The 16581-nt window shown below is 32.7% G+C and overlaps 1 protein-coding gene across 16 annotated transcripts in view; it reads left to right on the top strand.

Moving 5' to 3' along the window:
* Positions 1 to 16581, top strand: part of LOC126758931 (disks large 1 tumor suppressor protein) — a 154617-nt gene that overhangs the window by 120129 nt on the left and 17907 nt on the right. For 7 of the 16 annotated variants that reach the window (XM_050473404.1, XM_050473395.1, XM_050473391.1 and 4 more), the window contains 2 exons: positions 1746 to 1790; positions 10477 to 10557. The exons of 3 other annotated variants lie outside the window; for them this stretch is intronic. In XM_050473404.1, coding sequence (XP_050329361.1) covers positions 1746 to 1790; positions 10477 to 10557 — 126 coding nt within the window. Of the gene's footprint in view, positions 1 to 1745; positions 1791 to 10476; positions 16259 to 16581 lie in introns of those variants that run through there. 6 more of the 16 variants (XM_050473403.1, XM_050473398.1, XM_050473394.1 and 3 more) reach the window with 2 other exon arrangements.

The raw sequence follows: 16581 nt of genomic DNA, 5'->3' as shown, positions 1-16581 counted from the left end.
CTTTATCTTGATTTTGATTGGTCAGTTTGTATGGAAGCTATATGCTATAGTGGTCCGATCTGAATAATTTGTTTGTAGATGGTACCTTGGTCAATACCATGCCAAATTTCGTGAAGATATCTTCTCAAATAAAAAAGTTTTCCATACAAGAACTTATTTTTAAACTAGCAGCTGCTTGAGGAGAAAATGACGTGAGCAACATTTCAGATCGTTATCTCGAAAACTGAGATACTAGCTATACATATACTGACAAACAGACATTGCTTAATCGACTCAACTCGTGATGATGATCATTTATATATAGAGAGAAGCTGTAAGCGGACATCTCTATTAATCGGTCAAACATTTTTTATGTTTATTAAAGACAATCTCCTAAGCGGGCAAATCTATTAACCGGAGAGAAAGACCGGTCTTAAGACTTATATATTTATATATAAGTGAGTCTCCGACGGTTCTTTCTGGTTGTAACAAACTTCCTGACAAACCTGTTTAGGGTATATTTTACTCTCCTTCGGCTCTTAAAATTATATATATCAGTGTTTTTATTTCCAATTTGGTGACTTTTATAGTATTAACACTTAAAATTAAAAAAAAAAAATATAATAAAATTAACTTATTTTCGCACAACGCTAGGCGTTTAACCTGCAGTAATCTAGTCTAACAGTCTCAGCATAATTTTCCGAAATTAAATTTCTGGTTTACTGGGTATACAGAACAGCGCACAAGTGTAGCATATATAAATATGTATTAATATTTGGTTAAGGGTTTTATAAAATGTTTACATCTACTAGTACTGAAGCATACCAAAGCAGCGTCTCGACACAAATCGAATGTTCATAGTAAATAAAATACAAAAACAAACACTTAATCTTTGTGCAAATTTGGTATCGTCTCAAAACGCGTGCGCGCGCACAGCAATTCGACACCACACACATACTCACACACGCGCCAGTGACCTTTCAATATGTGTATTACATAATATATTTACCGACACCCTTGGACTATAAACAATAAATTTTCAATTGACTCTTAATTACTCTTCAATTAATTTTCTTTACTTTTATATAACGTTTGATTTTTAATCGTCAATTTTAAATTGCATATAATGCAATTCTTCTTTTATTTCTACTACTCCCACACGCAAATTGGTTGAAAATCATTTTCCCATTATTATTTAATATTATTATTATTTTTTTTTTCAAAATTCGTGCATTGTTTTACTCCAACAGCGCCAAGCAATGAGAACACAGTAAAAATATTTCATAATGCTTCTACTCCACCTTACATGTGCCCCTCTATACATACATACATACATACATGCATTAATTGTGTGTGTGTGTGTGTATGTTTAACGAACAAAAGCAACACAGCGTCCAGTTTGAGCGCTAAACTTTCGTTATTTCTCAGCTTAAACTCCGCTCATTAATTGAAAAAACACACACTTGATTTTCTTATATGTCAAAATTTTGGAAAATCATTTCCCCAACTTCAACTTCTCTCAAACCACAGTCAATATTCACAAATACATAGACAGTTTTCCGTTGCCACATTCTCTGTGGGCTAATCGAATTGTCTCTATTTACATGACATATGTACATCTTTTTTCTCATCCATCTTATATACAACAACAAAAATACCACCTAGTCCCCCGTTCCCCCACTTACTCTTTTGTGTTTTTTTTTCTACTACTGCTGCTGTTCTTTTTTAACTGAAAGAAATCTCTTCTTAATTCTTTAATTTTCTAGCTTTTATGCTTTGCTACACACAAGACGATGCCAATGCTGAAGGAGGTATGTACCAGTTACTTTACTGTTGTTTATACGTTAACCACATACTACTTGCATATATAATTTATCGATATAAAATTAATATATATATATACATTACTATATACTCTAAACAACTCTTTATCTCTACAAACATACTACTTACTTTGATTAATGTAATTTTTAACTGTAGTTTCACAATAGATTTGCTCATTTCCTTTGATTACTCTTGATTACTTATTATAATTGCGTAATTTTTGTTTTTCCTATCAATTACTTACATACTTTATATACATACGTTATATACGTATATGCATAGTACTTGTACCATCATTATCACTTACAATTTGAGTTCCTTGTTTTGACTAGGCTTTATTCACCAAATGATTAATTATTAGCGCTAATAACATATACATATGTACAGTATAAATAAACATAATGTACAGTACAAATTGCGACTAACCAAACTAAGTATGTAATACAGTCAGTAATGCAGTCATATATACTCTTACATAGTTAGCATTTTATTTATTCTTACAAACCATTGATGATATAATATTACAGTCATAATACAACTTTTTATATTTTATTTTTTATATAATTTTGAATGCATATATACATACATATATATATTTTTTAAATCGCTTAGGAACCAGCAAATGATTTTTAAATTGAATTTCGACACAATTTTATTCTTCAAATACATTTTATTTATTTCTTATTGGCTGCGTTCTTTAGGAACTACTAAAGGTTGGGTTAGGTTAATCTAATAATAATAATAATATCTGGTAGGTCAGTAAGGCACGCATAGATCAGTTTGGTCCTTTACGATAACAGATGCAGTTCAGTCCAAGAGAAGTAATCATTCTTTAGGTTGCCTACGCTTGACGTGAATTTTAATAGACTCTGCGGCCTCACTATCGATACCCTCTCCAGTATATCATACCGTGGAGACCCCAGTTGCTAACAGCGTAGTCTTGCCAATGCGGTACAAGTGCACAAGAGATGTTCCATTGTTTCGCTGGTGCCTTGCTCTAGACATTTCCTGCAGTCTTCGCTTGTGCCAACGTTTTTTCCAATCCTCGAAACAGTTCTTAAAGTCAATTTCCGGAATAGCCTTCAATGCGCATAGCAATTCACGTTTAGTGTCTTCAATTGACTCAAAACGATTTTCCCCGGAACGGTCGTTTGAGTTTGCTAAATAACCAGAATTCACACGGAGCTTAATCAGGTGAATATGGTAGTTGCGGCACGATATTGGTTGAAAGTTTGGCGAAGAACTCACGAAGAATCAATGGAATATGCAACGCTGCATTATCGTGGTGCAAAAACCAAGAATTGTCGGGCCATACTTCCGGCCTCTTTTTGCGAATAGCTTCGCGCAAACGACGCATAATACTCAAATGGTATTCCTTGTCGATAGTTTGGGCGGTCGGAAGTGCACAACACCTTGATAATCGAATAAAACTATCCACATAACCTTGATTTTTGACCTGCTTTCACATGTGTTTTGTATTCGGCTCATCTTTCCCGCGATAGTCTGTCTATTGATCGTCTGTTTACGAGTCGCAAGCATAGATCCAAGTCTCATCGCCAGCAATAAAACGTTTCATGACATCCTGGTAGTCGGCAAGCATTATTTCACAGACGTTTACGCGACGTGATTTTGGAACCAATCACTTTCACTTTTCTTAGGCCTAAATGATCTTTCTGAATGGTTTTCACTGATCCTTCCGATATTCCAACGCCAGTAAGATCTTCTTCTTTACTGGCGTAAAAACCTATTACGCGGTTAGCAAGATTTGTGACTGTTAATCGTCGATTTTCATGCACCTATTCCTTGATTTTATTGTCGTGTTGTTCATCAGTTAAGTTCATGCCTGTCCTGGACGTGGTTCGTCGTTCACGTGTGCTCGACCCTCTTTGGGCAAATTTGTACTAACCAAAAACGCTTGCTCGCGACAACTAATTATCATCGAAGACCTTTTCCAACATTCTGAACGTTTCGGCACCAGAAATTTGATTCCGCCGATAAAATTTAATCTTTGTTAAATAATTTCACTTAGGCAACCCCAATGTTTATTCTGATGACAGTCCTACGAACCTAGAAAAAAATATTTCGACGAATTGGCGTGAAATTTAAATTAAAAAGACTTACTATTTGTTGACCACTACACTACACACGTCCTATACTCCTCAAGAGGTTGCCCATTTGTCGGAACGGCCGTTATTGGAACGAAATAAGATATGCCTGCCATACAAACTGATTGATCAGAATAAAGTATGCTATGAGAAATGTACCTGTGAAGGGTAATAGCTAGAAATTATTTGAAAAAGTTATCTATAATTTTCATGTTTCTTTTAAAACAAAAAAAATATATAATAATAATTTTTATATATTTTTTTTAATATATTTTTTTTAAATAACTTTTTAATTTTTTTTAGTTGAAAAAAATAATTCTTTATTTCTTTTTTTGGAAAAAATATTTTTTTTTTTTAAATAATTTAATAGCTAGAAATTATTAGAAAAAGTTATCTATAATTTTCATTTTCTTTTTTTGAAAAAAAAAAAAAATAATAATAATAATTTTTATTTTTTTTAATACATTTTTTTAATAACTTTTTAATTTTTTTTAGTTGAAAAAAAAATATTTTTTTTTTTTTTGAAAAAAATAATTTTTAATTGTCCCAAAAAATAAAAAAAATTTGTTTGGACTATTCACTTGTATTCATATACACACTTACACTCTGATAAAAGTCAACTGTAAATATATGTAGATATGGAAAATATTTATTTACTCATTATGCGTGCGTAATCAAAAGAATTTATTCTTTATATTTTTTTTCATAATTACTTATAAAATATACTCATAAATATTTGTAAGAACATAAAAAGTATTATATAAAATCATGCATACTTGATTTAACAAATAACAAATATTGCATATATTTCTATGTCGTATGCATTACTTTTATGTATTTTTTAATGATTTACACACACACATGCTATTTACATACATAAATACCGTACAGTACTCAAATACTCCCTCGTATACACGACGCTCATGCCCTGTCCAAAAGCTTTCAGCTTGAGCGAAAAACGAAATACATACATACATATATGGGTTTGTATGTATGTATATCACCTTCAGTTGGAACCTAAAAAAACTAAAAAGATAAAAAATTTAGCTCTTTTATAGGAAAATTTTCAATGAATAGTCAGAACACTTGTTTCAAGTGTATTTTTTTGTGCAGAAAGCGGATGAAAACATTTCACTGTGCTTTTAACGACAAAATTCATTAAATATTCCAGTGTACATACAACATCTGTTTACTATAAAATTGGCAAACTCTTTAATGTGCAAACATATACGCCGATCCGCTCCACCCCCGCTTGGCTTCTTGTCCTGCTGCATCTGTGAGCGATCGCCACATTCATTATTATTGCTTTTTGGCTTGGCGAATTCCGACAATTTGTTTATACACTCGTATCGTATCGTATCTGCTGTGGCTTATTTGTTGTTTGCTTTTTTGAAAATATTTTGTTTTCTTTTTCATAATTTATTTTTGTTTTTAGAATGTTGTGTATTTGTGTATTTTATGTTTCCTTTTATCTCTCTCCTGAATAAAAGCTTACCGACAGCCTCTGTGTTGTAATGATAAAGACCTGTCGTAAGATTTCGGTACAGCTATGTATTTAATGAACGCTGTCGTCTTTGTGCCAGTGTGTCGTAAGAGCATGACAAATTTATGTAATGTACTTCAGAGAGCCGCTATAAGAATTGAAAATTTGTTTTCTTTTAATGATAAGTGAAATTATTACATGTTTTCCGGCTAGGAATATAATGGGGATGCTTTATTGCTCAGTTCCAAGTACTTTAAATTGTTATGAATCAGAATTGATTGAAAGATAATATTTTACAAAATTTTCTTTAAAAAATTTTCAAATTGTACTATTTTCATACCCTGATGAACAAGGTATATTCTGTTTGCCTTGAAATTTGTAACATCCAGAAGGAATCGTCGGAGACCCTATAAAGTATATGCAGACGAGATGTGTTCAGAAAATTACATTTAAACGTTAAAATTAAAATTTTTGCGGGTTTAGAGGGTCCAACATATTTTTTATTATGTTGATATACTAAATGCCCTGAAGTACGATAGAATTCTCAGCTGTATTCAATGCTTCCTTTGTCTGTAGTAGGCGATATAGTTAGACCTGTTTTTATGAGTTCGGCAATTTTCGTTTGTTAAAAGTTTACACTTCGTTGATTGTTCGTGAATTCCAACAACAATACTGCAACGATGCCACAGTCTCCATATTTCCAAGACATGGCGCAGTGTGATTTTTTCCTGTTAAGTAACCCCTAGGTTTCATCGGGTAAAAAGTTGGAACTCTGAAATTTTTGGAAAAAGATATTTTAAACTCGACCATTGCGACGCCATTTCCGGTGACCCCTCGGAAAAAAGATGCGCCCACGTTGGCAGTATAACCCCTCACATAGGGTTACCATATTCCCTGATTTGTCGGAGAATTCCCTGATTTTGACCTTCGGCACTGATTTCTGATATTCGGGAAAATTCCCTGATTTTTGCCACTGTAACCAATTTAATTATGACAGTATTAAGAAACAAAGAATTAGAAGAACGAGTATCAGCTTTTGTAGCCGATAATGCCCCTGTCAATTTCGGTGGATGGAATCGAGAAGGTTCCCAAAATGTTTTTTCTTTGTTAAAAAAGATTTCAATCCTGGGCTTGTTAGAATCGGTTGCCCAGTTCACATTTTGCACAATTCTACTCATTATGGCTTGGATCGTTTCAAACTCAATACAGTTTTTGACATTGAAATCATAGCCTTCAACTTGTTCAAACATTTTTCAATTTACACTTTGAACGCAGAAGAATTAAAAAACGTTTTGCGAATTTTTTCAAGTTGAGTACGAGTCTATGTTGTCCCATTCCAAAAATACATAGGTTCCAGTAGTTGAAAGAATCTTGAAAAAGTTTGTTCTGTTGAAGTCGTATTTTTTATCGATTGAGAAACATTTCCTAAACAGTTCAGAAATGGAAGAAATCATTTTGCAAATTGTTGAAAATTTTTTTCTAACAAAAAATGACTTTTGAAATATTTTTTTTTTTTGTACATGACTCGCCCATGTATGGACCAAAAACCAATCGAAATTGGCAACCGTTTTCAAGAAAAAAATATTTTTTAACAGAGAGAATTGAACAAAATTTCATTCCTTTTCACTATTTTAACCATGCCTTCCAATACTCATTGAACCAATGATGATAGCGGAAATAACTTTACACAAATACGGTATTTGAAAACTGAATATGTAAATGACGGATAATGAAATCTCGATTATCACTTTATCATGCGAGACTGAATGTTTGACTGAACTTTTCCGATATTGTAACACTTTGAACCTACCGAATTTTTTCAGTTGAAAGATCTTGAAAAAGTTTGTTCCGTTGAAACCGTATTTTTTATCGATTGAGAAACCCCCCGCATTTTTTCATTATTTTTTTTTCCAATGACTTTGCTGAATCTTTTTTGTTGTTTGTACATGCTCGCATGTCCATTTTTCAATCGAAATTGGCATCGATCGAGAAAGAAAAAAATAGCATTTGCAAGGGAGAATTGAACAAAATTGCATCCCTTTCACTTTAACCACCAAACCACGAACGTATACAACGGGACTGATTTTGACTGAGACCGATATGGTAACTCTACCCTTACTACTCTAACTTACACTTGGACAAAGGAAAAAAACTTAAAATTGGGTTTTTGGCAGACATTTTAAGAAAAAAAATTAAAATTAAAAACTAAAAAAAAATTTCGCGACTTTTTTTTTCCAAAAGTTGTTATCGAAAAAAAATTTTGCCAACCGACTTCAAAAACACAGTTTCGAGAAAAAGAAGGTGCGCTCCAAGCTCTCATAGAAGTTACCTTTGGTCACATCGTCCTTCTCTTCCGTCGGGGCGTGGGCGCAAATCAGCGATATGTTGAAGAACTTCACCTTGTTGCGGATTGTGGCTAGACGTTTTTATATGGCCACTGTAGTAAAACCAGAAAATGGGGTCTCTCATCCGAGGCTGTTTTGATCTCTTCATTGGAACTGCTTTTACGTGGTCGTTCCCAAACCCCGCGCATAATCCTGCGGAGGGATGATTCGCTTTAGCTCGCCTTCAAACGGATGTTTTTCGGTGACACAGAGAATACCTGGTCTAAGACCGATCTTAGAAAAACTTGTTTTTATACTTGAGATTCTTCTCATTGTAGCGATCGTTTCTACGTAAACTTCCATAGAGAAGCTACTGTCTTTCTACCTTAAAGCTTTGAGGCAGGCAGCTCAGTCGAAGTGATATGTCTAGCACAGATACGACACAAAACATCGGAATGCTTGAATGGATTTTATCGGACATTGATTCAAAATGGTTTGAGAGAGGTGAAATGTAATAGCAGATATAGGAGGTTCTACGAATAGTGTATCAAAATGGCACATCAAGTGCCAATTGAGCCCGATAGGACTGTACTCCTACCTACCTACCTACCTTGATTCAATGAAAATTGCGTTAATTATTTCCAAAATTTCAGAAAAATTTAGACTGAAGCGTAAAAAGTTCATTGAACAAAACTTAGTCTTTCGATTTGTGTCAAAACAGACAACTGTGTGCTTTTATCTAAACTGGATGATTTCAACATCTTATTCTATGCAAAGTGTATCTATCTGTTAGTTCGAAATAAAGGGCTTAAGATCTGGCAATAAGCATTTATTTCCCTTCCATTTTCCACCCTTCTAAACTCGGTGAAAGCGAGTACCAAATTATCACTATTTGCTCAAGTTAATGCCGTAGAATAGGAAGCTAAGACTTTAGCTCGTATATAAATACACTGTTGTACTTATATATTGTAAATATATAATTACTACCTCTTTTAGAACTCTTAAATTATGTATTGACAAAATTCAACACAAATTTTGAATTTATTTCTATTTTTTTCAGTTTTATATGTTTGTTTTTGTGTTTTGCTTCATTTTCAATTGTTTATACTTCGCGTATCAATTTGCTAAGCGTCAGTCACGCAAATCGAACTTCGCTGCAGTTTTATGCACAGCCTGCTTGAGGCTTGTATCCTGTGATAACCCAGCGTGCTTCGTTTTTTGTTCTACTATAATTTTTCACTTTGAAAACTTTCGTTTTGATTTTTCTCCAACTGATTTATTAGTCTAAAATATATTGTAAATAATGTAGATTTAAGCTACCGCCAATGTACTTCCTCACCGGACCATGCAGCAACATCTTCCTCACAGAAACCTTATTTGGACCCCGCAAATATAACCGCGTATTAAGATATATACCCAATGCACTGTGTAAATCAGTAGGCCGTTAGTATACAGTAGGCAATATTTGTTGCATAACTAAATATCTATCTTGTGCGCCTAAAAGTGTGTCGTCAGTTGTACGCGACTAGTTGTATAATCCATTGCATACTTTTGTGCGTGTTTTTCCAAAAATTTAGGCCACATTTGTGCTTGAACAAATTCTTAGTGAATTTTTACCCCGTAAACTGTTTTGCTGCCAATTTTGTTAGAAAATTAGTTATAAATATAGACAATTGTGTACGTCAATCCACTCCAACAGCGCATACCAGAACCTCTGCTCAACTCGAAACTCCCTCATACACACAATTCTCCACTACCACCATCACTCGGTTAGTTACATAGCAACTCGGCTTACGAAAATATTTACATTTGTTGAATCTACAATTGCTTTGTTAGGTTTGTTCGTTCTGTTTTGTGTTTCATAACTCCTTTTATGGTTTCACTTTCAGCCCTTTCATTGAGTAACTACTTTTATTCAAACAAAGCCTTGTTTACTCTCCCACTTAAGTATGTGAGTTGGTATCATTTTGTTGCAAATTCACCATTTTGGTTGCAAATTGTGTAGTTTTGAAATTAAAAATAATATTTTTTTAAAATCAACACACACATACATATATACTTATTGACATATCAGCATACAAGTCTTCACTACTTTTTTGTTTTGCAAAATTTTACTTCATGAACACACACAATTAAGATTAAAGTTAAAATTCAAATTGAATTGAAATGAAGTATACACCGTCAAAATGTACAGAAATAATAGATTTTCTTTTTCTTTTGAATTTTTGTCGTATTTTTCTACTCCTACTACTCTACCATCACTACTTTTACTACCTACTCCATTACCAACTACCTACTACTACTTTGCCACTCTGCTACTATTTCAACTACTACTACTGCTCTCGTTCGCAAATCTACTCTTCTAAAACGTTATCGATTAATTGACTGATTGATTGATTGATTGTTTGTAATGTTTTAATTCGAAAATAAAAAACAAAAACTGTTTCGTTATTCAACAAATGGCCAAATCCAACTACTACTACCATCACAAATCAAATGAACCGATACAAACAAATCAAAATGTATGCGATATCTTTAACGAAACCACTATGAAACATGTGTGCCGTAACAACCGTTACGGTGGGATTGCATTGAAAACGGCTAACTACTATCTACTACTACTTCTACTACTATTTTGTATCACTACTACCAACCACTAAACAATTGTATGCCATCAACACAACAACAACAAATACTACTACTATTACCGCTATCAACAACAACAACAACAACACGAACAACGTAACGTTCGCATTAAAAGCCGAAATTATCTACCGTGTGGAGTTGCCAGACATGGAGCAGATAACACTAATCTATTTGGAGAATAGCGATGCTGACTATCGTAAGTCCAGCGGCTGAATGAAAAAAATAAATTTCAAAAAAAAAAGTATTAAATAAAAAATGCGTAATACAAAAAAGTAAAAAAGTATTAAAAAAAAAAATTTAAAAAAGAATTAAATAAGTATATTCAAGAGTGCCAACATAAAAAAATGTTTTAAAAATTTTCAAAAAAATAATAATAATTGTTAAAGCAATTTTGAATTAGCAAGTGCAATGTTTAAAATAATATAATTACCGTTAACAGTTTTAAGTTTGTTTAAGCAACAAAAAAGCAAAGCAACACAAGCAGCAAAGCTTAGCAATTTAAAAGTTTACCCAAAACAAGTATTTTATGTTAGCTTTTGTGTTGAAAAAATTAAAAAAAAAAATTAAAAAAATAAAAAAATCGAAAAAGTATTAAAAGTCACAGCAATTTAAATGAAAAAGTAGCAACCAAATTTAAGCATATACATTAAAGAAAGAAAGTATTAAAATGACAGTATTTTGTTCTCTTAATTTCGATATTTATATATATACATATATGTACTTTTTACCTTAAAGCGTCTTTTTTCTGGTTTGTTTCGTTCGTACGTTCGTTCGATTGTGCATTTCTTATGAAACATACTATTTCGTTTACTTTACTCTTAACTCTGCCACGCCACACCACTCTACACCACACACACGTGTTTTTGCCGTCGCCCCATGTTCCGTTACAGCGCAACGTTTAAAATCATATTAATTAAAAAAACAAAAAAAAAAAATCACAAATTTATTTTTCAAACAACATGATTATGCTGAAAATACCTTTTACACTTTACTTGCGTTACGTTATCGTTACGTTAACGTTATGTTACGTTATGTATTGGCTTGTTTTATGTTCTGAAACTTTGCGTGCTACAGCTGCTTGTTTGAATTTAATTGTTTGTTGCTCATTTCCTTAGCGTTTTTAATTTTGTAGTTGAAAATTGTTTCGAAAATTATCCACCTACCCAGTTCCTGAAGAGAAATTCCCTATAGTTTACCCTTTCGGTTTAATTTTTATGTTCTTCACGTTTGTTCCTGTACCTCTTATAGCTTTTAGCCGAAAAATAGCTGAACTTGTTTTCGATTTTATGAAATGTTATTTAAAAATTTTAAAAAAAATTTTGTATTGAACTTTCAAATTCGTTTGACGTTTTCTGAACTCTATGCTGTTTAACCTAATTTTGTTCGTATTTCAGTTGTATTGATACACAATTTTGGCTTCTACTGCGATTTTTTTTAGAATATTTATTCTTCGTTTCACAATTCCTCCTTTTTTAACAGATTCTGAACAACACCTACCGTCGTTAGTTGCTAAATTTGTTCCTTCGTACGTTTGTTTGTTCCTTCGTTTATTTGTTTGTTCCTTCGTTTATTTATTTGTTCCTTCGTTCGTTTGTTTGTTCCTCATATGTTCTCTCGTTCCTTGCTCGTGTCTCCAAACCAAATCCAAACCACTGTACCACCAACATCACCGCCACCACCGTCACCACACCCATCGCCTTTAACGGTCCATACACCAACTCGCTGTTACGTACACATCCAGCCTGTACCGTTAAACACGTACAATCACACGTAGTTGCATTTCGTTCGTTTACTTTTACGTTTTACTTTGAATTTTGGTATGCAAGTCAGCAATTTGCAGCGACGCATAAATTTTGTCTCTTGCCTACTTTTGGGCTGCATCACCCATATTTTTTGTCTTCTCGCCATTTTCTTTTACATACATACATACATACTTGAGACCCACCCACCTTTTGTCGCATTCGCTCGCCCGTTACTTCGTTTGTCTAGTATGTAGTCTAGTCTAGCATCTAGCAATCTTGTTTGTAGACCCCGCTCACCCTATTTTAGGTTCTCAAAGCATCCACCAACAATATCTTTTTACCAAGTACCAACAACAAAATCGTAGTGCCGTCGCATTCTAGACAATTTACACTATTTTCATTTTTCTACTTATTTCGTTCCTCATTTTTGGTTATAATTCCGATTTTTTAATTGCTAATTGCATTTGGTATGAATTGTTTTGCTGTTGTTGTTGTTCTAATGTATTGTTATACCTCCAATATTTTAGTGCATATAGCTCGTATTTGATATGATTTAATAATGCCTTGAGACCATACAATGCCCCGAATAGTCCCTTTTGCTGGAGAAGTAGTTTTTCTAGGTTAAAAAAATCGTATGTCTTCCATTTTGTTTAGTGTAAAATATATAGTATAACCTCGAACTGTGTATTTTAAGAATATAGTGAGTCTTCAACTCAATTCAAGTTTTTTGTTTTTAAAGCCAAAATAGTTAAGTAAGTAATAGTTTGTGGTTTTGAGTAGACGAATGTAGCTTGATCTATATAAAGACACGATTTATCGATTAGTCTATTACAGCTGCATTAGACCTTAGAATGACATGTTTTAGCGGTATGCCAATAAATAGTAGAATTGTTTCAGAATATGAGTTTTAAAATTCTATGTAATGTTAGTTCGTATTGAGGATAATAAGAAACTGTAGAAATGATTTAGAAAATTATTAAAAATTCGTATTAATAGTTGCTAGATTTATGTTAATATCAGACGTAGGTCTATTAATGAAGCCAAAACAAAAATTGAATTATGCTAGGATCGTTTTTAATTTTCGAAATTTCAAATAAATATCGTATTGTTAAAAAAAAAGTATTTCGAGAAAATAAGGAAACCGATTTTTCTTTTATCTTAAAAATTATACAGAAACCTTTATACTGTTTTGAAAAAAAAAAAAACTTTCGACAGTTATTTTTATGTTTTTTATGTTGATTCAAAATCGCGTCAATACGCGTCCTAAAGGACGATTACTCCTCATGCACTTAGCAACTGAAGTTCATCTGGTATCGCAAAGGACCAAAACTGGTCTAAGCGTGCCTAATTGGCAAAAGGATAAAAACAAGAAGGATACTATGACACATGATCACGCCCTCTCTGCGAGAGATCTCATTGCCATTAAAATAATTTCAGTTCAAGTTCAATCCTTTGAACTCGGCATATAACATCTACCTACAGCAAATTGATTGATTGAATTGCTTCAACACCTAATTATCAAATTAAAAAAAAAAAATCTCAAAAATATATTTCAATAACTTAAATAAGTTCTAGAAGCTAACAATTTCTCACAGCGTTCTGAAAGAGAACTGCTACAAAAATTTATTGTTTCAATTTAAAAAGGTCCTTTTATTGCTGAGTTATTGGCTTGAAGCTATGCTACTAGGAAACCAAACTGCTTTGGCATATTTGTTGAAAAGTATTCGAAACGAAAAAGTGAAGCCGTTATTTTTAGAACTAGAAAGGAAGAAATTATATTAAATTATTTGCTCCAACACGAACCAGTTATTTTGCTTTCCTCTCATTGGTAGAGAAATACCTCTTTTAAGCCACATAATATTTTATTATTTTATACAAGAAGCTTGTTATTGCATTATGCTTTTGTCCACTGCTATCAGCTGAGCTCCGGTGTAAACCTTCTGTTTACAAATTCAGCTTTGTAAAGTTCGATCGATTTATCGTCGTCGCAAGCAATCATTTTGATTTGGTAGCAGCTATCAACCGTGTATGATGGTGGTGGACCCGAATTGCTTAGTGCCAACTCCTACACCACATTTGTCAGCACAGTTTGCACCCACTTTTATTGAGCTCTGGAAAGCAAATGACTTAGCGGGCGTCACTCCCTTTGTCTTCTGCTTTTTGGCTGCCACTGATGGCGGTTCAAGCTTAAAGTTGGGTAGAACCGCTTCCGCGCAATTAATGGAATCGTGGAGCTTCTTGTCAGTTCCTCATTGGTTAGAGGTTGCAGTTATACCTTCCATAACAGTTAGGCAGCACGACGCTTCTCCGCATATCCGAATGCCTAAACCATTTTTTGACGGATGCTTCGTTTAATTACTAAATATATACATAAAGGGGTTTCACGTAGTCTCATAAAGTTATAAGTTATAACCATCCGAAAACATAGCGTTCAGAGTTTTGTATTTGCGTAAACTTATTTTAGTATGCAATCCAATAACAAATTTTTTTAACTAGTACAAAAATTTATGATTTTATGATTTTACGTTGCTTTATGACGCGTGGTGAGTACCCCAATAGTTCAAAAAAAGCTGGTTTTGAAATATTTACCGGAACGATATGAAATTTTCTGTGAAAATAAAATTTAAAAAATCGATTTTTTGAAAATTCTAACTGTATATAACCCTTTAAGGGGGTATTCTGGTCCTGAAGCATGACTTTCAGGTAATTTTTAAAGTGTCGTAAAAAAAGGCAATTAATACTTTTACTATCCATTTTTTTATTAGTTATTTGTTAATTTTAGAAGAGTACAGAAAAAAATTAAAAACTAACAAAAGGAAAAAATTTCTAAAATTATGAGCTGACGAAGTGGGGGTCTCTAAAAATTTCCACGTGACCATACCCAGGATTTCAACCCTCCTAGTTATCTTAGTTATCTTAAACCAACTACGGAACTACGGAAAAGTGGGAAAAAATTGTTTTCACAAAATGGCGACTGCCTGAAAAAAAAAGTTTTTTTGGATCACTTTTTCTGACTATTTCGAATTTTTTAAAAATAATAAAAATAAAAATTTGGGGATGGGGCTAGTTCCAACCATAGACAAGCCTATAAAGAAGACTATAAAAATTTCAAGTAAATCGGTCCAGTAGAACCTGAGAAATCGTGGGTATCGTTCCGAAAAACTCAGTTTTGAGAAAATCGCGTTTAAAGTTTTGCGTAAAGTCTTTTATTCGATTAGTTCCGGCCGAACCAGTTTGGATGCCGGGTCAGAAAAATGCCTATATCTCCGAAAATAATTTGAATTTTGAAAAATCCTCTTGTACACATATTCTTGAATAGTTAAACTTTGAAAATATAAAAAAAAATCGATTTTTTTAAATTTCTAGACCAGAATACCCCCTTAAGTCCAGTTTGGATGTTGTGCCAGCAAAATTCCTATAATCTCCGAAAATAGTTTGAGTTTTGGAAAATCGTCAAGTTGACATGTTTTTGAAATTTTTTTTTTTTAGTTCTAGACTAGAATACCCCCTTAAGCAAGCTTTTAGTTCCGCAGCATGTTGTTTGATTATTTATTTCGTTATTACTTACAGTTTATTAATGAACATTTATGCTAATAACATTAAATAATTTATGAATTCGCTACATTGGTATGTAAAACCCTGGAGATAATGTTGAACAAAAAAACAATCGATAGCTTGTTAAATAAGTAGAGTTTTCTGTTTAAAAAATATGAAAATAAGAGTAATTGATTACTTTCCACAGGAAAGTATGTAATATATTTTATTGTTTAGATAGTTTAAATAATAACTGTACAGGGATTATTAAATATACAACCATTATTCTTAACCATTTTTGTTAATTATAAGTAATTCGCAAAATCTATTGCTGTCTGTCCGTTAGCTATTAATTATCGTTAGGGTATATAAGCCTGTGTATAATATGTTGTACGCCTAAACATATGTACATATATACTTATATATAATATATGTACATACATATACTTAACTTACTTAAATTACTGTTAATGTGTGTGTGTACCTGCCTCGCCCTTGGAGCTCAATTTGTGCCTTTTCGTTTCTGCTAATTTTTATTTCTACTCCGAACTTTAGTTAAGAACTCGAATTGTGAATTGTTTTAGTGCAAAAAATAAAGAAATATTGTTTGTTGTCCCTCGTTTGCGCTTTGTTGTGTCTGTCGCCTTGTGTTTTTCTGTTTCGCCTATTACAACTACAAAGAAATTATTAGTAGCCGCTCTTAAAAACGTTTGGTTGTTTTAAGTTTGTAATGTAAATGCGAAAAATTTCTACTGATGATTGAAAATAAATAAATTGATTAATTAAAAATTAATATTTTCTAGCAAAACAGTGAATGCAAGCCACTCCAAAAGTACAAAAATTTGAAAAGAAATAAATAAAAAATTAAACAAAGCAAAAAATTATGCTCTGCAAGCGTCATTGCATTCCCAAAATGTTGGTAGGGCAGATAATTCGCTAATAAT

Source organism: Bactrocera neohumeralis, chromosome 5 (genome assembly GCF_024586455.1).
Source record: "Bactrocera neohumeralis isolate Rockhampton chromosome 5, APGP_CSIRO_Bneo_wtdbg2-racon-allhic-juicebox.fasta_v2, whole genome shotgun sequence".
Taxonomy (NCBI): Eukaryota; Metazoa; Arthropoda; class Insecta; order Diptera; family Tephritidae; genus Bactrocera; species Bactrocera neohumeralis.
The sequence above is the reverse complement of the archived record's forward strand: the minus strand, read 5'-3'. Positions and strand labels throughout refer to the sequence as shown.